This window comes from Vanessa atalanta, chromosome 15 (genome assembly GCF_905147765.1).
Source record: "Vanessa atalanta chromosome 15, ilVanAtal1.2, whole genome shotgun sequence".
In the NCBI taxonomy this organism is placed as follows: Eukaryota; Metazoa; Arthropoda; class Insecta; order Lepidoptera; family Nymphalidae; genus Vanessa; species Vanessa atalanta.
Window position 1 is genome coordinate 4,117,965 of NC_061885.1, and position 26,400 is coordinate 4,144,364.

A 26,400-nucleotide genomic window follows, 5' to 3' on the forward strand; every position below is an offset into this window, starting at 1 on the left:
ACATGTATAAGCGAGGATAATTTATTTATATTAATTGTATTCAAGGTTGGTCCAAGAAATTATGACTCATATACAAAATTCAAGTGACCCAGCTAGGATAAGTTTCGTGGGACATTCCCTGGGCACTATCATTATAAGATCGGCGTTAGCGAGGCCACAAATGAAACCATTCTTGGGGAAATTACACACTTTCCTCTCGCTTAGTGGACCGCATTTAGGGACACTGTATAATTCCAGCGGGCTTGTTAATGCAGGCAAGTAAAATTTTTGTTGTTTTATCATATTATTATTATAATAATTGTTGGACTTTTTTCTTTTATAATGTTTTTTAATTTATTGAACAAATTACACATTTTCGTATTCTTAAACATTTTCAGGCATGTGGTTCATGCAAAAGTGGAAGAAATCTGGCTCTTTGCTGCAGCTTTCTCTCCGTGATGCTTCTGATCCTAGACGATCTTTCCTGTACCGTCTGAGCGAACGTAGTCAACTGCATCAGTTCAAACACATTTTGTTGTGTGGTTCAGGGCAGGATAGATACGTACCATTGCACTCAGCGAGGCTAGAACTTTGTAAAGCAGCTGCTAAAGACACGTCGTTATTAGGACAGGCTTACAGGGAAATGGTATACCTTTTTAATAATAAGAAATCAAGAAATAATAAATACATTTTAGTTATATAAGTATCGTCCTTATAAGTAACATCGTTTACGCGTCAAAAATTAAACATGTTTAATAATTTTCCCAGGTACATAACATGGTGTCTCCGCTAGCGGCTCGAGCTTCGTCTGTGTCCGTAGTGCGCTATGACGTGCAACACGCTCTCCCGCACACGGCCAGCGCACTAGTGGGTCGCGCGGCGCACATCGCCGCATTGGATTCTGACCTCTTCATTGAAAAATTCCTTCTTGTCTCTGCTCTTAAGTATTTCCGATGAAGATCATAAATTGAAATCAACATTGACACTATCTTGTCACAATATGATATCGAACATATGCTTATAAAATCCGAATTCATTCGTAAAATAGTATTTATGGCATCTTGAAATACGTTGTTGGTTGTACAATTAGCTGTTTAATTTTCAATACTACAAGAATACGTTAAAATTACGATGAAAAACGACGTTGAAACTTTTTTTTTCAAACTCTTTCAATTTACAATAATTGGCACACACATTTTGTTTAGTTGAAAATTTTAAGAAAATTATTTAGTTTTCCCACTATTAGTAAAACAACCGGCGCAACATATCCTTGTCTTTTCATAAAAGTTCCTCTGCTTCGATACTTCCAATGATTTACAGTACGAATTTCGCTGAAATTAACTAAGTGTTTTAATTTTACTTGTAAAAATTATAATGAATAGATACACAAATGTGGAGTCATCATTAAATTTATAAAATTTAAGTAAATATTAATTACTTGCCTCCGAATCAAAATCAATCACATAAATCATACTGTTCAGGCATTCGCATTTCACCAGCATTTATTTAAAAGAAATTAAGGAACATTTCACACTTTATAAATTTCAAAAATCAGCACGTTTTCAACAGTTCGTACTTACATAATATAATCAGCCTATAATCACGATATTATAACTTGCACGTTAACTTATACTATCTACTATATATCTATGATAAATCGAATTGATCTCCTGTTTTAAAACGCTTATGTACTCGTATGGTTACTTGTAATTGGTAAAAGTGTGATATAAGAGTTCGTGCTGATGCAGCGATTTATAAACTATACAGAAAAAATAATTGCAATTTTAATTATTATACTAGGTTAAGACGGATCTTTACACCAAATAATTAAGACTTTCGATTTAGCAAATGTAGATAAAGTAGATGTTATTTGTATTAGAAATTTACTGATTGTTGTATATGAACACTGAACAGTGCCATCGTAAAATGTTATGTGTGCTTCTGGAATGCTAAGCCCGCAAACTTAACTTGTTTCGGTTTTTCTGTTTCACATTTTATTCTTAATTATGCTTATGAAATAATGGAAATTAATATAATTATTTTTTAAAATAGTATGAAAACCTCGTAATCGTAAACAATTTCCATACAGATTCAAAATACAAGCGTCTTTTTTGTTTTAGATAGAATTACTATCGTAATTATTGTTCCTACATCAATTTATGAAAACAATTATTACAAAACATCTTATACAAAACCATTGATTGTTTTTTTTTCATTAGCTAAAATTATTTGTTATATTTGAATTATATTCACAAAATAATAACTTAGATGCTTATATGTTATAGCTTTGCACAAACAGACACTGGGTTGTGTCAGTGAGAATTAAGTTTTAAACTCGAATGGATTTTTTGGAATTTTACGCACTTTTATAAGTCATTTTTTTATCTATTAAGCTAATTTAACTTGAAATATGAATTAAGAGAATGATCTGGCAGGGCCTTATTACAATATAAGGACAGGCCGTAGCCTTAACTCAAAAGAAAATTAGAATAAAGGTGTAAATTATCGAATGTTAGACTGATCTTTAAAAATATATGGTATTGATAAGTTTAATAGATTATCTTTTGTTATTTTTAGGAATCATGATTTGATATAACTTGTTAACATCTTGCTCTGTCCAATTTTTTCTATTTATTAATCTGTAGGTAACATTTTATACAGGGGCTTAGAAATTCTAGTCTTGAATATGATTTTAAATTTGTTGTAGGTTAGTACGACAACAACATGGTCAGAATACCTGAATTACGTCTTATATAAATAGGTTTCTAATATTATATTGATTTATTACATAGTATAAATAATATTTATAACGTTTAGTCTATCAAATTCATAGATGTTTTGAATGTGTTGTTGTTGCACATAAATCAATAGTTTATCATAGAGTAATACCTCAATATTGCTCAGGAGCATGCTTAAAATAATTTAATCATCTAATGTGTAGATTTATCAGAATGAGAGTAAATTTTGTAAATAAAAAACTTAATTTTATTTGTAAAATACATTCGTATGTTGAATGGCAATGTGTCGATGTTATACAATTACATTAAAATAAATAAATGATGCTAAAACCTCACTACTATTGTGTTTATTTTAAACAAAACACCAGAATATACATAACATTAATGTATAAATTATTACACTATTTAATATTTATGTAGATACTAAAAACATAAACCAGAATACTCGTAATAAAAAACTAAAGTATAGAATTCCACATGTCTTAATGTCTACATATATACATATTTAAGGATTATATATTAAACATAAAAAAATCGTGGAAGTTATCTTTAATTAAATACTTTATTTTTAACATAATGTAATTCAATTATTTCAAGTGGCATATGCCAGAATCTTACCAATTTTATTAAAAAAAGTACCTACCCACTTCGTTAGGTTTAATTTTCTACCTTTCATGTTGTTCTACTAAGCGCACGTGTTCATCTTTATAGAAAATAATAGTGTACAGTCAAAATACCAACATTATTTTTGTGCTATATACCTGAAAATCAATAGCTCATTAACTTTGAACAACTATGTATATTTAATTTTTTTTATACATTTTATAGCAAATTTAATGCTCGTAATAATATCAGTAAGGCCAGTAGCCCACCGGCCAGATGGCGAATCGAATATGAATCTGAATGAATTGGTCATTTCTTAATTTCACTACATATTATTAACAATTATTTTTTTTAAATAAATAATACATTTAGCGCGTTAAATTTTAAATTTCCGCTTTAGTTTAGCTTCAGCGCTAAAAACAACACTAGCCAACTGCGTTAAACAGTATAGCCAACATAACAAATTTAACGAAAAGTGATAAAAGTAAGATTACGTTTACACATGGGGCTTAGGTCTATGTTGAATTTATAGAACAAATTAACATAAACTTTGCAGTGATTAAAAACATAGATCAATTATTTTTTACGTGTAAATATTAAAACAACTACCAATAATGTAGAATGTGTTAATATTTTAATCGACATATATGAATACTTTATCACAACGCTATTGTGGGCGGGTGGTATAAGTCAATGTCAATTCAGTTGGTGGGGCATTAACAGTGTACAACGGTAGTAGTGTATCAGAGGAGAGTTTATTTAAATTAAAATATAAAACTGTAATGAAATAACTAGTGACAGTGTCTAACAAATAATAAAACCGCCTCTTTCATTAAATTTTATACGGAAACAATAACATTTATTCATAAACCGTAATTACTGGGCAATGCAGTCGATGCTATCCAGGAGGTATTTATAATAAATAAAATTAATTCGTGATTCAAATAAATCGAAATGGGAAAACTGCTGAGTCTATTGGCCCGTGATGATTCAAACTGTTGTTCTTCGCCACGATATGATATATTCTTAGATTTTGAGAATGCTGCACCCACTGACACAGAGCGCGATGTTTATGAAGAAGTGCAAAGAGTTCTTTTGGATTCAGACAAAATCTTAGAAGAAATACAGTGTTACAAAGGAGCTGGAAAGGAAATACGAGAAGCGATTGCAGACCCCTCGACTATAACCCAAGAAAGGGCTTGGCGCGCCGTCAAACCCTTAGTGGATAAACTGCTCAGATTTTATAACCATTCACTGGAGTTGAAACGGGTAAGACAAAAATTAATAATATTTATACAACAATAAAAAAACGGATATATTCTTCTTAATTTATATATATTTATAATTCATTGGTAGTACGACAATATTCCATATTCAATTTGCCTTAAACAAATATATTTTCTTAATGTTAAAAATATATATGATACTGTTTATAAAATGATTTTGTATGAAGTGTTAGCAAAGGAAGTTTATCCTTATCAGTTGTGATTAATGAAGTCACAAACATAGATAACACTTTCAGAAGATATCGGAGCTATCAAGTATGATGGCAACTTCCCGGTGCATTTGCTGCAAAAAATACTATTTCCACTATTAAAATATCTCTCTCATTGAAATATTAGTTTTATAGCGATCATACTATTTAAACAATTAAATAATTGAAGGTTTATTTGAATACTTTATATTTATATCATTTAGAGATAAAATAACTAGATTATTTTATTTCAACCAATTTAAATTGAAAACACAATATATATCCTGCATGACACATTCTATTTTATAAAAAATCATAGTCATCTAGTATATTTCAAATATGATGGCACTTAAAAAGTATATACAATTTAAAAATATATTTAATTTATTTTTAACATTTTGTGAGGCGAGGGTGTTAACTCATCCATTATTAAACAGCACTAGAATGTAATGTTAGAAGATAGCTAAAGGTTACCACCCACAATAATTGTCCCGGAGAGAATCATGTGACATCACAACGAGCTTATGTAACGAGTTCACACTTTTCTGAATGTTCACTTGATGATCTCTATGTATATAGTGTTATTCATAATTATATCATAAATGAAAAAAATAATGAAATATTTGTTTCCTTATCTTCAAATTAACTTAATCAACCAGTGACACACAGTTTGTTCATTAAAGTAAATATTGGTTTTACATAAAAAGAATATTAAAAACTTTATAAAATAGGTAATTAAAATGTAGGTAATTTTTTTTAGTACATACATAAAAATGTACAACACTATATGCTTTGTTTAATCTATTTCGACTATGATTTTTTATCTGTAACTTCTGTAATTCTGTATTCAGAAAAAAATATAGAACACCTAATCAGTAGTTCTATTCTTATTTTAAATGTTATCTGGCAATAAATAAAAAAAATGCTAGTGTATAATTACATTTTTAGGTGTTTCTCCGGAGGTGGCCATTATTCCAATTATTACTGGAATAATGTAACACTAAGGCTATAATAATATAATCAATATCTTTGTTTTTGTTATGTATTCATAACATTCTAAAGTAATAAATGCTTGCATAATTAAATGTTTCTGATGCAAAGAGAATTGTCACTTCTATCAAGTGAACTGAGATGCTCGATGTTTGGTATTATTTATTAATCGTCTTATATTGTTATTGTGTAAATAGCATAATTGATTATATTAAAATCGGTAAAACTGCCATAATTGAATCGAATAACAAGATAGATATTAAAATACTACTCATATTAAAAGTACGCGGAAATGAATTCACGAACTTAAAAACGATTGCTTAACATACTTAACATAGTTTTATTTTCTCAAAATCGGTTACAATCCGCAACAGAGGACGCAATGCAGATACAATAGACGAAGTCTTGCGCTAAGCAATAGTTTATCAATAAAATTTATAAATCGTCATTACTACAGAAATTTTCCTTTGCGTGAAATTATATTGACTTTATTATTAATTTTAAATCATAGAATATTAATATTGTAAAATATACAAACACCAAGTCCATATCTATCCAAATTTAGCGTGTTTAACTCATTTGGGAATGGTGTGTAACATTTCCTGTTCGCAGAACGATACTTTTGATAAGATAAGCAGACACGAATTAAAAGTAAACCACAGCCTTTATGAACCTTTAATAAAATATAAAGCTTGATATCTTTTTGAAGGAATTGACGTAACTCAGAAGCTAACTAGTATATTTTAAAAACCACTTTTAATATATCATTCAAGAAGTAACACTTTTTGGGATGAGAATTCCCGATGTTCAACTAAGATTCGTCTAGTCTAACCATTAAACTATCTCAGCACGACTCACGCAATGGAAATTTACAATCCAAAAATTCAGATTGTGATGCTTACTGGTAAAATGCAGGCACGTTAAAATAAAATTAATAATTAATTTATGTATAATTTTTTAGTCGTGTACAGTATATAAAAATGGATGAACAATTGTGAGATATTTCGATGTTTGATTTTTACTTACCTGAAAAATTCGGTGTGTGATTAATTAAACAATACTGTGTTATTTTCGAATGACAAATGAACGACGAAGGAATGAAATGAATCACTGTTCAACTAAACACCAGCTAAACAACGTCTATAAGTAAGGCCGCTAAGATTAAGCAACAGATGAGGTGTCAAATGATAGTTAAGTTGTGTTTAAAATAAATAAACCGTCTATAAACAAAAGAAGAATGTAATGACGTTCACTTTAAAACAAAAGAAGAATATGGAATTCTTCGTGTTCAAATATACAAATCAATTATCAAAGCAATCGGTTGAACGGTATAGAAGCTGATGTGCGGAAGCGCCATTTACTGGTGATCTACTACAAAGTGCATAATATGAAATACCAATGAAAAATCATTAGTGGCAAATTTTATAGTCAAAGTCTAGTAATCTCAAACATATATAACTAAAGCCTATTGAAATGGAAGGAGGAGTAAAGATATATAAACAAATCTGACCTTGAATTTAATTGACATGAAGTCATTGCTCTCTAAAAATCTACGGTATTTAATATGGATTCGTCAAGTAATGCCGTTTGAATTAGCGAAATTGTTTTAGGAAATTTAGGAGTAAAATTAAAATGGATAAGTAATTAAGTGGAATAAACTTATATTATAAATCAAGATATATTATTCAACTTTTTGTTGATCATATAACAGAGTTATTAGAAAATCGCATGGAATGTATAAATCTCATTTTACTAATCTCCACTCCTGCTATTGAAATAGACAAAACTAACATATTTTTTTATATATAAAATTGTAATTGTTATCACAGCATGCAGTGCTTGTTTCTATAGGAAGCACGCTTGAACCCCATGTTTAAATGTATGTGGCAATCATCCAATCAAACAGCCGTATAGAAGTTGCGTGAGAATTTAAATAACGTTCACCGCATCCTCTTTGAAGAGTGAAATCATTTATTTTCCTATAACAAATGACGCAGAAAAATTACTATGACCATATGTTTATTATAATACCGATCTTATTTAGTTATTTGCATAATTTCAATGAACCGCCATTAAGTAAACATCTTTTTTAATCTTAACTAGTATTATAAGTAAGTTTGTTTGTTAGTTTGGCTTTCACGTCTTAACTGCTTAAGCGAGCATCATAAATTTTTGCACACACATTGTACTTGTACAGAATGGGACATAACACCAAACACCGACAAAGAAAAAGGCGAGTGAAACCGCGGCCGGAAACAAGTTGACTATAAAATAATAAATTGACTTACTGTATTGATTTTATTATTGAAATGATTACATCTGTCATTGAGATTCAAGTAACAGCGTAATCTTATCTCGGAACTTCACTTATGAATTTACAATCTTGCGATAACACTCATAAATTTTATCAAAAACAATCGATGAATTTATAGAACGACCGATTTTCACATAATATAATTCTAGCATATAATACATTTGAATGAAATATATCTATAATGATCAATAGATTAACAATCAAGCAGTTTATTTAAATAGCATGTTTATAAATAATAATCGTCGTGTTCCATTAACTATAATCGCTAGAAGCAAAGTAAGTTCTGCATTCTATGAATAAGAATGAACGAATAAAAAATAATTACTATACTTGAACAGTAAATGCGTAAACAAACTCGATAAAAACTTTATCTCTCTTAGGAAAAATAATAATAAAATAGTTACCCAGCACTTCCTGTGCAATATAAGGAAAAGAAAAATCTAAATTAAAGTTGTTATGAAATAATTTTTTTGTTTAACTCTTTCTTACTAATTATTATATTGGAACTTAAATCAGATCGTGGCGTTTGTTTTCATTCCCTAAATTTAAATTTTCACGCACCGGCGGCTTTTATTTTGCGTTAAAAACTTCTTTTTTTTTAATTATCTTCTTTTTTCAAATGGCAAAGCAACTAATGAACAAATGTTGATATGTAAATTTTATCGGACACAATGAAGAATGTTAACTAATTTTGATTAATGGCACTCCATATTTTCTGTCAAAAATAAAAAATAATAGCGAAAGAATTAATTCGATACGTCAATTAGTTTCCGATTTATAAGTAAAACAAGCTGCAACCGCACGACGCGGGCTGCGGGTGACGGTGTGACGTCATTGTACAACACGCTTGTGTAGATCTAAAGCAAGTTGACCTGCTAGATTCAGTAGTGATTTCTGCATGGGGAATAGTTAATCTTCAAAGCAGTCTGTTTAATTTAGAGTAGCTTCCTAGTGTTTTAAGCAAAATACATTTAAGTTTATTTTATTGTATTAAAAATATAAAATATTGAGGTAACGTACATTCCATTTTCCATTAATGTTTGTGTTATTTATAGAGTTTTAATAAAACTATCTTACATTAGGATAATGTTATTTTATTAATTTATCAAAAATATTTTCCTTCCAAAACTTAATACATTTTTCAAACATATCATCACAATATTTTTTATTATAAACTACTTCATGCACCTTCCTTGAGCTTTCAAAGTCAACATGTGCAATACAAAATAGGGCTTTCCTTTTTCCGGTCATTTGCATTTGTGTTTGTATCTGAGCATAATATTTTTTGCCTAGTTTACCTTTACTACAATACGTAGTAAAAGTGTTTGCCTTGGTTGGACACTTTACTTCTAGAACGCAGTCATCAGTAAGTCCGTCAGGCGAGGCACCAATCATAGGCCACTCATTCTTTAAAAAAAGACCAGTATCCACTATCTTAATACTATGTAGCTTCGAGACTTCTTTTATGACATCCTTTTCTAATTTTTTTCCTCTTTTGATAGCATTCGTTTGATTAAAAGTTACAGCACCAAATATTTCCTCAACTAAAGAGCCATCTTTTGTTGTGCACTGAGCAGCTTCGTGCATTTTTGAAGCTGTTATACGTCCGTAGCGCATCTCAAACCACAAATTTGAATCTGATTGAGCTGTTGTACCCTCTTTTACTTGATGACATCTTGATTCCGTCATTTCGTTTTTACAAAATGTTATAAAACTTTCAACGTGAAAATCAACACAGGATTTTTTGAAACGATTAATTAAATAATGAATGGACATCTTTTCAACTTCTTTTTTTTCACATATAAAATGTGAAAGAGAACATTGTATTTGAAGCTCTCTAAGTTTTAATGCTACTTGGTCAAAAAAAATATTTCCATTCTGGCCGACTGAATGAAGTGTTATACCACTTGTACCGAAATCTTTAGCTTTAATCATTTTCAGTGTGGTACCAATACCTGAGAGCTTAGATTTTTTCCAATAACACTTGGTAGCAGTCGTTGAAGGCTCCTCGCTTCGACGATGTAGCCACATTAAAAATGCTATAGTATGCTTACAGCCACCTCTGCTGGCGGCACAATCTTCGCAGGTTACATTTAAAACTTCTTCATCCTTTTCATTACATTCTAAGCTGCAATGATAAGGTGTGGTACGTACGCGGTATTCTGGCGTGATTCTACATTTAACCGTACATACATCACCTACTCTTTTTACTTGAACATAACCAATAGCATCATCGCCATAGCTGTCTCTTGCCGATCTGAAATAAGTTTTCAATAAAAATAAATGGTCTTACGTATTTTGTTACTAAAAAAATACAAATAAATAAAAAAGGTTTAGTACAACTGTCCAAACATCTATATTTGCAATAAAAATTGAGTAAAATAAAATAAAATGACCTTACGTATTTTACATTTAATGATAGGTAGGTACTTCTACTATTTGAGTTTGTAGCAATACGTCGTCGCATTATCAACAGAAACCAAAACTTATGTCAAGTATGTAAGTAACTAATAATAAACTTAACTTATTTGAACCGCATGCCACACCTATTACACGACCCCTTTGAAACAATGAAAAGCTTTCAGATTTTGTTATTGGAATTTGAAGTAGCACGCGCTCGTTTGTAACTTATTTCTCCGAAAATAATTATTTATTGCGACGTCTGTTTTTTGTATAAAAACTTGTGCATTCGTTTGAAACAAGTGTGCATTGCAATAAGTTAGCTCTGTCTATGCCCACTCCTATGCTTGTATATATACTCGTGCATTTTTAAATAAATTCATTAATTCTGGAAAGTTTACTTTCCTTTGCATTTCTATCCCTCGCATTTCGGTGGCAACAAAATCACTATTTGTTGATAAATAATGAGCAACCATTAATCCATCTATTTTAGGTAGATTATCCGATTGCCCTTTTTCGAATCCTTCGTCCATTTTATTAATATAAATAATCGAATAATATTTACTATTATTAGACTATTAACGTAATACGCGAACGAAAACACGACAAAATACTGCGCAAGCTATTACAACTACTATAAGTGCTGGCGACTTGATACTAAGCGGTACGCTGCCCGCGCGACGCGTTGTGATATGACGTCACAGGTACTCAAGCGGCTGTTAGCGGGACACGATATTTTTCGAAACTTTGAATGCCTATAAAATCAAAACTACTAGGTATTTTTGACTACAACAAAAACTAGTGTATTTGTATACATACAGGCTTTACTGAGAAAAAAATTCAAGCGATTTGGCATACCTAGTAACATTCTTCATTATGATTGTACACAAAGAAACCACAGATAATATATTAATGAAAGTTTTGCACAAAACTAGTCACAGCCATAATACGTCAAGTTCGTTAGATAATAAACGTCACTTAAATTAAGATAGATTTGCAGACCTTAATTAAAATCTATTCAAATGTTTTGTCTCAACTCAATGACTTAATAAAGAGTGAGAAGGCGAATCCAAAGTATATTGCTTGACAATGCCGAGCTTTGAATAGTGCAACCTTATTAGTATTCCGATGGTGGCCACATGTAATTAAATACTTGGTTTTCCCTTTAATTGTTGCTAGTGTCTAAACATTACTAAAACCTGCTCTCTTAATGAGAAGATTTTGGAAATTATTCTACCATCCCGTTTCAATGTGGTTTGTGGGAAGCAAGGAAACTGACGCTGTTTTTCGTCATCGACGAGCACGAGATATATTGTAATGATTACAGAATTACATTGCTTTTTATTCACTTCGCATCTCACTTGTTCAATTTTGACAGCCGCCTTACGGTGATATACCATTTGGTCCGTGTATCTTATACATTTTATAATTATGATAATCAATGACGCATATCACATTCTAACATTTCACGCTCATGTTCTGCAGAAAGTTTCGAGTTGCTTCTTTACTCTACTGAAATTAAGAACATTAAAAATCAGTAATGATAGCCCCACGTTGATCGCGCAATCGTCGGATAAGATCCACTGGGCCATCTCACAACTGTATTTAGCATCGTTGTAAACATTTTCGTCATCATGATGTTGCTGTATTTGAAACCTGGTTTATATTTTAAAAATACGTTCTTTATTATTTGTAGTAGTGGTAAACTTTGCTTTAGTTTACCTAGTTTTCTGGCAATTAACACCAATAAAAATACTAATATTTCAGTATTTTCGACTAACTACTTAAATTATATTTTATGGGTAATATCAGAATCTTGTATCTACATTCTTGGATCTAATTTTTCTCATATGTTGCATACGAATGTCAATATAGTGTTATATAGAACCCTGACTCATATCCTTTATTAATAGTTCATATAAATTTAAGCTGTCTAGGACATTTTTCCTTTTTGTTTTGTTAATTTGAGTAATAAAAATGTAAATACTTTGACGACTTGTAAAAATGTATTAAAATTTAAGACAGAAGTCCAATCGTACCTTATCTTGCCTCTGCATACGTCTTTACCTTAAAAAAAATATAACTTACTTCGGCTTAGCACTTGTCGCCAGATCTGTCATAAGAATTAATCTGCTTACCAGCTGGTCTCATTCATCTAAATATAAAAGACAGGTGCGCTTAAAAATGTGCACCTTGACAGTTGTATATAGCAACATTTAGTATTTTAATAAACCGGTATTTGTAGCATCTGTTTCTTGAACATATTTAAATAACAAAACTAAGTTTGGTGTGCAACTTTAAGCCCAACAATAATCATACATATATCTTTAATTGTAATAAATCTGTCTACGTTTTAAAATGTAATTATTTGACTACCAACTTGATTAAGATTTTTTTTAAAACAGAAACCAATGCATCTTTTACAATTATTTTATCAATAAATAAAAAATAATAAGATTTTCTCATTTTAAAATATTTCGACGTTCTAAATTTGAAACGAAATAATAGTTTAATAGTTGCCGCTCGCAACATTCCAAGCGGGTAATTGTCGAAGTTAATTTGGATTAAGAACCATTGTTCTAATTAATCTATATTGAATTCAGGGATTTGTCTTCGTCAATTTTGATGCTCAGCGTGTTCGTAATATACTAGCGTAAAGTATAAATACTTATAATATACTTTAAAATACATTGAATATAAGAGTCTAAATGAACCATAAATACTTATAATATGGTTCATTTATCCTCTTATATTCAATGTATTTTTTTAATTTGCAACGGAAGTAAAACTCAATAAACTCCGTAGAGATAAAAATAAAACAAGTGAGAAAAATTGCCGTTAATTCATAATACTAAATACGCTATGTAATATGTTAAAATCGTCGAGAAGTTATACTATAAATAGTATAACTTCTCGACGATTTTAACATATTTGTAATTGTCAAATAGATTTAAAAAATTAAGTGAAGCTTGTTAAGTTATAAATATATTGGTAACATCTAGCTGAATAGTTGGAACCCTTTTACGACTCGTAGTAAAACCCTCGTATTGGTGTCCATTTGGTTTGTTTTGTTGCGTCCCTAGCGTGAAAGCGTGTTTTTGAGTTTTATTTGCTATTATTATTGCACTTAGACTTGAGTATTCTTTACATTATATAATTTATGCAAATTTAAGACCTTTTTCTCACTCTTTTCTCAACTTGAATATGAATACTTTTTATGTATGTTACATACGGAAAAATCAAAATAAATTTGTTGATATGAGTAGCTAACAATAACTTTAATAAAAAAAAGCTGTCTGTATTTATTGACATGTTTTTGTTTTTTAAACACATGGATCTCATCATCACGGATCTAGATCAAGGCAAGCCCTGCTAATTTTTTGTGTTCTCATTTGATCTCGTAAATTCACCTCTTAGTCGGCGTTGGAGAAAAACATTGTATACGGTATCTGTCTGATAATATTCTGCTAATCAAAAGTCGTAATAACCAAACTGCATTTATAGCAACTTGAGTGTCGTGTGCCCAGTTCAGGGATATTTACGCTCTGTTATTTACTTGGAAAAATATACATAGACAATTCCTATATTTACTTGATTTCTTTATTATTAATTTAAAAAACCATAACTTTGAATATCAGTTCTCACTCAAAAATATTATTATTTAGTTGTAAAGCAATATGAAATATATATGTTCCGGTTTAGTAATTAAGCGAGCACAAGCACTTTTGAGTCGTCATTTCACAAGATAATATAAATATAAAATTTCTAACGAAGAATATCCGCCCGAAAGTAGTTAATCTTTATCATATTTTACATATGCGATATCTCCAATCTTTATTTAATACATAATAAATACACATTGAACTAACTGAAATACACATGAAAAATGTGTGTCATAATCCTGGTATAATATGATGCCTAATTTGTTAATATTATTTTTTTATAAAATAGGCAGGCGGATGCGCCAATGAACCACCGGATGACAAGTGGTCACCAAATCCTATATATATTGACACCGTTAAAAATTTTAATCATTCCTTACATCTCCAATGTACGCCTCCAATGTCTCCCTTACGCCACCAACCTTGGCAACTAAGATGTTATGTCACTAGTGTAGTTATACTGGCTCACTAATTGTCTATAACACAACAATACGAAGTATTGCTGCAACGCGGTTGCTTTAAATCATCATCCTCATCCTCCTGCCCTTATCCCAATTTGCTTGGGGTCGGCGCAGCATGTCTTTTTCTTCCATACTTCCCTATCGTCACGTCATCTCACAAGTAACATTCTTTCCAGCCATATCACCTTTCACACAATCCATCCACGTTCATGTTAACCGAACAGCTTTAAATATGAGCGTTAAATGCATTTATTGGTAATTATGAAACAAACATTCAATGAATGTTAAAACAATACACAGAAATGCTGGAAAATTCAAAAGTATTTATTAATAAACTGTTGTGACTACGTACGTCGGTACTCGAGTGAATCTAACCACGTCATAACAATGGATATCAAATTGAAACCCGCTTCTATTATGAAACGACCTTTCAAAGCTATCATATGCAACTTGCAATGCAACTTGGTACGACACATTTTCACTAAATGAGATTCAGAAATGAGGTCAACGATTTCATTTTTTTATTTACTTTATGGTGATGAAAACTTACTACAATAACACTGCCTTGTTGGTTTTTAAATGGTCGCGGATTGCGAGGACCTGAGTTCGAGTCCCTGGCGTTTGTGAGTTAGTAGTATTTACAAGTTTTTCGAAAGGCACGTAACGACGTTGATCCTGCAGCTGAACTCTTTCGTTGTGTCAGATTTCTCGTCCCAAAATAAATATAGTGTTTTTATTTTAGGTTCATACATACCTTTGCATGTATAGTCTAGTGCAGCAACTTTTGTGTTTTAAACTTTTGCCTCATGTTTTAAATTTAAAACAAAAAACGCACACGTGGCATAGAACTGTGTTGTATCATTTGTATCATACCATTAAATTTTGGCTGTAGAAATGTTTGTAGTGTCTTTTTTTAATTATAATTATTAAAAACATTTTTACTTTTACATATACTTCCGCACGTATTTAGATAAGCAGAAATTATTTTAAGTTTACTTTTTAAAATTTTAAAACGAAAAACACAGTATTGTTTTTTGTAGTAAATGGATGTTAGACTGTTTCCTTAAATTTTTCGTGAAACTTCAAACGATTGCTAATATGCTATTTTGTACTTAAGTTTTAATTACTTATAAACGCACATCAGAAAAAAATCCATAATCCATTCATACCGAAAGCCTCAGTCAATTTTTTTTTATGATATAGTTAGACGGACGACAATAGCGCTGTAAGAAATATTAACATTTTTTACATCAACAATGTACCACCAACCATGGAAACTAGGATTACGTCCCTTGGCCCTGTAGTTACACTGGCTCACTCACTTTTCAAACCGGAACACAACAATACTGAGTACTATTGTTTGGCGGTAGGTTATCTAATGAGTGAGTGTTATCTAAGCAGACGGACTTGCACAAAGCCCTACCACCAATTAAAGTCTATTTTAATAATAATAATAATTTACACTTAAAATTAAATTTAAATACAAAAATATTACAAATTAATCATAGACAATTTATTAAATTAAGTATTCATACAACTACCTCTTAACTACACCATGTAATCTTGCTCGCAATTAAATGCAAGTATACCACCGGAGTAGCTGATAAAAAGCATATCAGTACAAAAAGATATTTCTTAGCTCGCTGGATCGTGAGGTGGAACCAAATTAATGGTGCATGGGGTACGTTGCACTCAGAATACTTTCCGCTCGTTCGATAATTGCATTCTGCTGCAACTTCACACTTACTTAAATTAAGTAAGTGGTAACATGACTAGCGATAACGGTGATAAACAACTACACACAGTTGACGGTTTAATATGTTTATTTTAATTCATTATAATTTAATATCCTTAATGTAAGTTTTATTGAGCTTAATATTTTTAGGGAATTATAATGATCATAAATTTAATATAAAAAAAATGTAATTACTCTATATCTTTTCTCTTAATTTTAATTTTATTCGAACTGTCGTGACAAATATTAGCTAAGCTTTCCAAGTTATCATCTTGCAACTAAATTATAGCACAAATCTTACAATTGAACGACAAATGGTGTTAATTTAATAAACGGCGCGCCACACGTAGTTCAGGAGCTGACCCGGCCAATTTAAAAGATATTTCTTTTTTCTTCGTACTCTATATAATTAACTTCGACTTTGTATTAATAACCATAAATACCATTAAAATTAATATAAAAGTTTAATGCCGTTCTTTGTACGATATTATTGTACGATTTCGAAATGTGATGTGAATTAAAATTCATATTGTGACGTTTGAGTAGTTTCTTATGCATGTCAATAGCTTAGAATTTCCTTATAAATGTTTTATTCTGTTAAGTTAGGGATCGGCTTTATTGATCGGACAGCATGTAATAAAATCAAAGATACAAAAAAAAATCAAAAGAGAACTTAGTATAAAGGAGGTACATATATACACTATAATATATGGCCGTTCCACGAATTGAACTTCGAGTACCAAGCTCAATTTATTGTTACGACCTACTTTTACAAACATCTTCCATTTATATTTTTCATATATTTTTTTAAATAAACCCATCAAGATAAACGCAACACACGCGACTTGCAAGTCGCCTATTTTTCGCACACGTTCACATTCGCGCAAATAAAATGGAGAAACGTACAATCATACAAAGTCTATATTACATTATGTAGAGAAAATCAGATATAATATCCTCAGACGCTCCAATTTTATAGCTATACAATATGGTGATTTTTGAGTAACAATTTACAGGAACTCATTAAAAACCTACATTTATTATTGGCAGACCTTTCTGGTCTGGTCGGGTCTCCCCGCCAGATGTTTTTAAGTTCGATAAAAAATACGATTATATATGTTATAATAGTAAGGTTAAATATATAGGAATAATAATATCGTACTTATATTATTAAACTTTAAGATTCTGGTCTTGGATTACTAAGATAATTGTAACATACTTAATTTAAAAAAAAAACAAAGGTCGTATTATATCCCGTTCTTATTAGTTATAGCACATCTATAATGCTTTTTATATAGCGCAGTTAATTTAAACATTATTTTAATTTAACAGTTAACTTGCAAGTATAACCAATCAAGCGCCTAATGAAATCAATGTGATACACCTTTTATAAATTATTCCCGCGACTAAGTCCATTTAAATGCCAATGATATAATCATTAAATGACGAGCTAATTGGGACTTCCTGTACATAAAAGCAAAGAGGTTTTTGTTTTTCTGAAAGTATACATTCGAATTTCTGCGTGAGAAGTATTTTTTTATAGATATGGCTTTGGGTTCGATTGAGTAGCCACTGGTTGTTCTACACTTTTAAAAAAAAATGTATTTTTGTTTTAAAAAAAAAAGACTTCGCTAGTGTAATCACTGGCACAAGGATATATGTCATAGATCCCAGCATTGACATCCAACTAGCAGTGAGAGCTATTGTCGAAGAGAAGTAATATATACCGGAGATATAATGTTAACAAGACTTGAATAATATAGTATAATTACAGCTACAAGCATCTGCGCCATTTAAATCCCTGTTGGATACTAACCATGCGTAGGGTTATTAATAAGATAGACTGTCAAATCAGGCATTTCTGTCTGTCATCGTAATCTAATGATGTCTGTAATATCATCAGGTAGCTCATTTTGTATTCTGCCTTGTATAGTAAATTTGCAAACGAAATGGTGTTACATTGTCTATGGGCGGTGTTGGTCACTTATCATCAGGTGGCCCATTTGCCCGACCGCGTACCGATATGATAAAAAAAAAACTTAAATTAAAACTTAAGTTATCGCCATATATAAATTTTATTAAAATTAGTTTAGTAATCCTTAGATTATAATATGCAAATTGACAGTATTTGTAATAACTTTTTTCACACCATTCACCCAATTTCATTGTTAGGTGCTAAAATAAAGTGCTATCTCTTTCCATCGGAAAGAGATAGCAGGTATTTTTGTTCTGTCAATTAGTTTAGTATAATATAATAAGGAATATAATTAGTACCGTAGCCAATACAATTATTAAAAAAAGTATTATATTAAGTAAATAACTTCACTTCATATAAATAAGTAAACTAGAACATAGTGTAACTATGACTCCTAATCAAACATTTCATTCCACGAACAACTTATAGATTTATCCCAGCTTTATTTCGTTGAACACGTGTTCGCCTCGCCTTGATACCATTTATGGCACATTACGTCATTCGAAACGAATCCCACTTTATCCTTTACTTTGTTTAGGGCTACGAGACCAATAAAAAACCTATTCCAACATTATGACTCCCACAAGACGGATATTACCGTAATACATAATGCATTTGCGTCACAAATTCACTGCATTGAATAACAAACGATGATATTTGATTATCAACCGTAAAACAATTTTATCCTTTTTAAACAATCGTATGTTAAAATGTATGTATTCGTTACGAAATTAGAATTTTGTAAAAACATATGTTCTCGGCTTAAAATCGCCTTTGAATGCGTCACTGTATGGCGAAATCTCTCTAATTTGCAAGCCCTGATGACATCGGGATGCCAGTTCGAAAACGACTACAGACACGTGAGTCACCTCGGTTTGTGATTCATCACATTTTATATAAAGCATACAATCGCTGAGGGTACTATTGTATGCGTAAATAATATCGCCAACTTCAGGTAAACATGCATCGAAGTAATTGCTTTAATAATACCTATATTGTCAGTTCACTTAGTAAGATATTATATTACATGTATGAGTATACATAGAAAACGAAATATTTTCTATCCTATTCTCTTATATATATTTGGTTTATCTTATTGTAGATTAGTTACTAGTTATAACATTTCACTACCTAGCTATATGTATATGTTTCATAATATTTGTATGTTTGCAGGTATTTTTAATAAAAACATACACAATAGTATGATAGGTCCTGTTCCACGATGTAGTCAACTTCTATAGCTACCAAATATAATTTATTAACCATATTCGGTTGTTACATTCTTAAATGTGATTCAATAAGAATCATCCTAACTAACGTTAATGCAAACATTTAATACTGATTAAAAAAAAAAAAACTTTCTTTAATGTCACTAAACAATAAAATCTTAATAATGTTTATAAAAATAATTCAATGCAACAAAGCATGTCTTCTGATCCTGATGTCTAGTTAATATTCTTTTGTTTTACCCTCCAATGTTTATAATGCGGCACGTCTTGCGCAGGCCGAAAATTAAATCTTTTAATTAAGATATCATAATCCCAGTAAATACCAAAAGGCTGTACTTTATCGTTAGTGATTTGCAGACGCAAACGACTAAAATTATTAAAAAAAAACTCTTATAAATAATCCAACAAAATGATTACATTTGTTAATTTAATAAAAGGAAAGTATCTTAAGATTTTATATGTTTCCACGAGTTATGATATATTATACCAGTCAAGAATTATATAATTAAAAAAGAGATTTGTCGTGGGACATACGGTGGGCAACGAAGTTGCTTTCGCTATATAATAAGTATTGAATAACAGACACAATACATAGATTAACAACTTTAAATTAAATAACAATGACAACATAGTCATTAAAAATCCCGTGAGAATTAAAACAATAACAAAAAAAAATAGCTTAATAATTTTTATACAAAATCTTATACAATAGAAAAAGAAGGAGAGGAAAAGGTCGCCTGGAGGGCGAATAATGTGTTTTCCTTACGTGACGATTTCTGCCAGTTCACTATACTTTTAACCGCGAAAAAGAACTTCGTTTCAAATAACGGTCGTGTAGTGAATAGCTCACTAACAGCGTACAATTGTATAATTTTTAAACGATAAAGATTTTTGTTTTCGTATCTGGTTTCGTATTTTTTTAATATGAAACAAAACAACATAAATTATATATAAGTAATCATTTTATTTATATTATGTATCTTTGTTTCTGATTAAAATTGCGTTTTAGACATACTTAGGTAGGGTAACGCCAAATTTTTGTTCTTCTATTATTCAGGAATATACGTATTATGGTTATTAATTTACCACTTAATTTTACAACAAATATCGACGTTTTTATTTCGTGTATCCTACAATTTGTTTATATGGTAAATGCAATCCGATCAGGATCCGGAAGAGAGTTAATAGAAATAATTGCTTATCCGCGCTCCCGTTGCAATTGCAACCTAATCGACTAAACAACGACTACTTCCTGTAGAGGTTATGCAAACGATTCTGATTCCACAAACGTTTTACATTCACGGGACTAACGTTATTAAACCAATAAATTTTACACATACAAACACAAATTACTTGAAATTTCAGAATGTATAATTATATATTTACAACAATTTTATATTTGCTAAATTAAAAAAAAATCATAATAGATCATATGATTTTTTTAAACAATGATGGATATTAGCTTATGTATGAGGTTGCTATGCCTAATATATTTTTTCATCTCTGGTTTGCCAAACTTTTTTTGAAAAACAATATATTATTTGATAATACCTCTGATTTTGTAAACAATAAATGAACTAAAACAGCTGAAGCTCCACCTTTTGTACATTTATAGAATTATACCAGAAACCTTAACCCAAATCCCAAAAATAACAGTACGAACTTTGAACTCAATCGGATGAACGATGCGTAAACGCATAGAACACGAATGAATACAAGCAATAATTATTAATTTTAGATAAGATATTGTGAATTCGTTGAATTTCATGTGTATCTAAAAATGGTTCTACTATTGAATAATAAGTATGGACTGGTACTTCAAAGTTTTTGTCGGTTTCTCGGTAGAATCTACATTCCTTACCGATGTTAGGTTAAACTTGCAAAGTGCATGTAAGTCTACTCGTATAAATTATATTTTGATTTTGATGAGAAATGACGATATTGTACTAAGTTTATGTTAATTGAGTTTATCCTACTTTGCTTTGAATTTATTGTAAAAACATGACCCAGTAATGAAAATATATTCTGCTGACAGCGAATTGGCAGTGGACCAAAAGTCGACCGAATCTTTTAGTGGCCCAAGTTGTTTAAACCTACTTCGCTTCCGGCTTCCGGCGTTTTTGTGCGAATTGGACACGTAACAGCGCACAAAGGAATCGAAATAAACCTAATTTACAACAATAGGAAACAAAAAAAATCAATAAATAAATCCGTGTAAAACTTCTATATAGCCATATTTCATATACTAAAACCTTCGAGACGCGCATCTTCAGGTACAAGTTTTTAGTAAATTGGTTTCGTAGTTTTCAGTTACAGAACACAAAAAAAAAAATATAAATATAAAAAAAATTATAAATGTAAATATTCTCCATAATTCAAATGGCTATACTAAAAAGTAATATAAATAAATAAATAAATAAAAGTTTTAGTGTTGTTGTAAATGTATTTTTATTTTTTTACAATAATCTATGAAAGTGATGTGATCGTGTCATATCACTTTTATCACACATATCGATGCTTACACGAGACGAGATTATTTATGAACGATATAAAACAGACATTATAATGTTACACCACACTGTAAAACCAGATATACAAGCGCCCGTAACCGCAAACCTTGTAATTTTTTTAAAGTATTATTGATCGATTTTGTCGTTGATATATTAGCTTGGCTATATATAATTTTTACATCTATATTAATACTCTAAAGAGGTAAAATTTGTTTGTTTGTATGTAGGGGGTAATCCCCCTAGCTATTGATCCGATGTTATTTTTTTTCACTGGCAGAAGCTACATAATTTCTGAATTCTATAGAGTATAAATTATTTATCATTTCTTTATTAATAAATTACACCCTTTCGAAGCTGATATTAGTCGCTAGTATAATATAAAATATTTGCTCTCATTCATCTTATTTTATATTTCCCTTAAATATCGACAAAAATGTATACATATAAAATACATAATAGCCTAGTCGAACATCTCTATAGATATTGCATAGTTGGTAACATTGATTTAGTTTTATTTGGTGACCATAAAGTAATTTATTACTATTATTATTATTTAGACAACAGGAAAATCATGAACCGAATAACGTCATAATTATTTTATTATAACACAGATGTATTGGTTGAATTTACATTTCATAATATTTATGGACTTATTTAAAATGATTTCCATATATCGCCTTTGACTTATGATTAAAAAAAAGTTATAGTTCGAAATAAAACTAAGGAAAATGTTGCTTACGCCAAATTATGGTTAACCTAATAACATCTTAACATTTTAATTTACACACCGTTTCCGTTCGTCGGTTCATTCAACCGGCACCAGAAATTACCGAACGAACTCACGTCACATTACAATAGTACGTACCTACTTTATAGCTACAGTTCTTCGTTCCCCGAACAATATGTCATTTAGCAAACCCGTCTCAAATACGAATTCAACTCCTACAGAAACTTCGCTAAGCCCAGATTAACTCTAATCCACGTACGTCTGGGTGCAGTTTTAGCTTTTATAAGTTGAATATCATATTTCTTGCAGTGAAAATTAATCATGCAATTTTAACTATCAAAGTTTAAATTCGTTTTTATGCTAATCTCTTAACTATTCTTAAATATCTGAAAAAATAGCGATATATTAAAAAATATTCTTGTCTGTTTTTCTCGATGGAAATATTCGAAACTGACTTTTTAAGCCTTGAAAAAGAACAATTTAAAGTGCCCACTTAAATGTAGTTTTAATTTTTATTTTGTATTTGGTGTTTGTTTATACTTAACCTGGTTTATATTTATTTAACACTAGCAACCCGGCTCGGTTTCGCACGAGTGCAATTTATTAGTAAAGAAAATGATGTGATATAAACATTTTTTATTCCCTTTAGCGCTCAGGAATAATGTAGCTTTCTACCAATGAAAAACATTATACAATTGTATCAATAGTTCATGACATTACCACCTACATACAAATAAAGTACCTCTCTGTTATATTAATATAGTATAATTCTAATAAAAATATTTTTAATCCTATTTTCAAAAAAATAAAGAGTCTGACTACTTACGACATAATTGTTTTTATGCTGTGTTCGGGTTTTTTATTTTTATTATGAAATCTATCGTCATTTGCGGAATTATAAACCGAAATGACCAAGTGGCATTAACGCGTGAATCTCAACTAAAAATTAAGTTTTCAAACACGGCAGGAATTACTGAGTTTTCATGCGCTTAACAAATATATATATACCAAACTTACATTGAAGAGTGATAGAGTAACTCGAAACATTCTTAAGAAAGCAAGCCCAGCAGTGGGAAATTTACACGTTATTACTTTACTTTACTTAACGCACGTTACTGTATGTACATTTTTAACAAAACAAAACTAGTAGATAACGTGTAGATTTAAGAAAATATATTTAACACTGAGCTAGATGGTTTTTTTCCAGCTGACCGAACGTCGTCCATGAATATTAAAACTTCCATCTTGTCTGAGCGGAGCTCGTTATGTTATGTTACTATCGTCTGACGGCAACTGTTTTGATTATCCTTGAAAATGAAAAATAAACACACTGCAGTAGGGTATCCCTTGATGGTCATTAAAATTAAATGACACAGGGTAACTGACCATGTGCTACGTGTAATTTATAGACGGGAGCCGAGAAGGCTCAATGGTTCCACGTGAATCTTAGCCCAAAATTACGGGTAAGGATACCTACATGTTTCAAATGGAATTATGACACACGTATGAACCAAATCACATTGGAAATAAGTTATTATAAAAATCAAATCAATTACATTTTTTTATATCAGTACTCGCAAACATTTTACTAAAATCGAGAAGAAAAAAGTTTTTTCTTTCAGTCTGCAAAGATTACGAAAATATTTAGTAATTAAACTCTCTACTTCTACTACGTTACTAATTATAAATGTTCAAAAGAATGTTGAATGATTTTTTTTTTGTTTTTGTATCATTGATTGCCAATTTTCGGATTGAATTATTTTAAACTAATTTTAATTTAAATAATGAATTGTATGTGACTAAAGCCTATTCCGGAAGATGAATAAACATAAATAAACCTTCGACTTAAATTTTGCGCGATATCATTCATCGAGAGCTTAAATAATCTATGACATTATAAGTATTTAATGTGATAAAACTGTTATCGTTTTGCAGTAAAATTAAAGTGGATATAGGTAGTTAAGAAAATTAATATTGTATTATAAATAAAGATATATTAATAAAGGTCTGTTTGTAGTGCTCAATATATCAGAGCTATTAGCAAATACGTAAATCTGACGTTTGTTTATCTCGACTCCGTCTTCGATTCGAATCGGTTGTACAATAAATATTTTGAGTCATGCATTTATTGTTAGCTCGAAGGAAAGTTTGAATTTTTGTAACAAAATGGCCTCGACTACCTTGGCACACTAAACTTATATTATTATTATTTATATTTAATTTACTTTATTTTTATGAGCGTGTTCTCTTTTTGTACTCTCTCAATGAACAAAAATAATCATAAATAAAAGCGATAATGCTATTATAGAATAAAGTATACGAAGGTGGATTTATTCCAGAAACACTTTTAACTGGCCCAAAATTGAGCTTGAACCTAGAGCCTCAGAATTAGCAGCTTAACTAGCTAGCCACTATACCAACGAGTTGAAATAAAATCATAGGTTCTATTATCATCATCATTTCTAGCATAGGCAATGTAGGCAATTCTAAATAACTAAAATTATAATAGAAAAATACTAGTTTAAAATAGTTAATATGATTTTATATATTTTTAAGAACAGAACAAGACAATCTTTAATTGTAAATTCTTAGAAATTAATGTGATTAGTATACCGTAATAAAACAATGTTATGATGAGGCTGTTTCTTTTTTCAGGTTGTACCACGTCTCTTAGGTTCACTTGTGGGGGGATCAATGAGTCCCACGCAACACTTGGAACAACAGCAAGCCCTAGTGAAACAATTTGCAGAAATATTGGAATTCGTTCTGAAATTCGATGAACACAAAGTAAGTTACCTTCAATGATGAAATTGTTTTGAAATACTAAAATAACATTCAATACTAACAAAATAACTGACCCAGTTTATACAAGCCAAAGGCTACTAAAGAATTTATCGAACTAGGTAATATCTAGCCTAGATCTGAAGAAGCCCTGGTCTAGTAAAGTTACTGGGATTCCTGACTAAAGACTATAACCTCATGAAGTCCCAGTCACAAATAAAAATATTTTTTTCGGTTACACAGTATTAAGTACACTATGTAACGCAAAAGGTAAATTATAAGCTGTTTAACTGACTGTTACAATCCTAGGCAGCAGACGCCGTAAAACATTCCTTTGTCTAGGTTTTCATTGTGCGTATTCTTTAACATTAAACTCGATATTCATATATTTTTAATCCCAAGTTCGAATTGGGTTGTGACGTAGCAATTTAAAGTTCGCGAGAAAAGTATATTTAAACGCTTATTAGATAGCATTGTAGTTTAGTTTTTGTCAATATAATAATAATTTGGGCTCTGTTGAATTCATCGTACAAATATATGTCAGGACTGACTGAGCTTCAGTATTAATATAATACATTATGTTCCTCTATAATAGACTATTTATTATTACTATTGTTAATTAATCAAAATAAAATTATTCTATTAATTAAAGTCTCTACAGCGTCTTTACGATCGTGACGTGACACGTAGCGACATTGTGTAAAGTAAAACCAATATGTACATGTAAAAAATCACATAAATATAACTTAACTTCCACGTTATACGGTTTAACGATATGTACGGTGTGTAGTAGCCCCGACGACTTAAACTTTTACACAGACA

General features: G+C 30.4%; 2 protein-coding genes across 3 annotated transcripts in view; both read left to right on the forward strand.

The window, feature by feature from the left end:
• Positions 1–3,023, forward strand: part of LOC125069561 — a 32,224-nt gene extending 29,201 nt beyond the window's left edge. Inside the window, exons 15-17 of one of the 2 annotated variants that reach the window (XM_047679082.1) lie at positions 46–254; positions 378–625; positions 748–3,023. In XM_047679082.1, coding sequence (XP_047535038.1) covers positions 46–254; positions 378–625; positions 748–936 — 646 coding nt within the window. In that variant the 3' untranslated portion in view covers positions 937–3,023. The remainder of the gene's footprint in view (positions 1–45; positions 255–377; positions 626–747) is intronic. The other variant, XM_047679083.1, reaches the window with a different exon arrangement.
• A 1,009-nt stretch (positions 3,024–4,032) lies between these two features.
• Positions 4,033–26,400, forward strand: part of LOC125069562 (CYFIP-related Rac1 interactor A) — a 28,055-nt gene continuing 5,687 nt past the window's right edge. The window contains exons 1-2 of the mRNA XM_047679084.1: positions 4,033–4,589; positions 25,453–25,584. Of these exons, the coding sequence (XP_047535040.1) occupies positions 4,275–4,589; positions 25,453–25,584 (447 nt within the window). The 5' untranslated portion in view covers positions 4,033–4,274. The remainder of the gene's footprint in view (positions 4,590–25,452; positions 25,585–26,400) is intronic.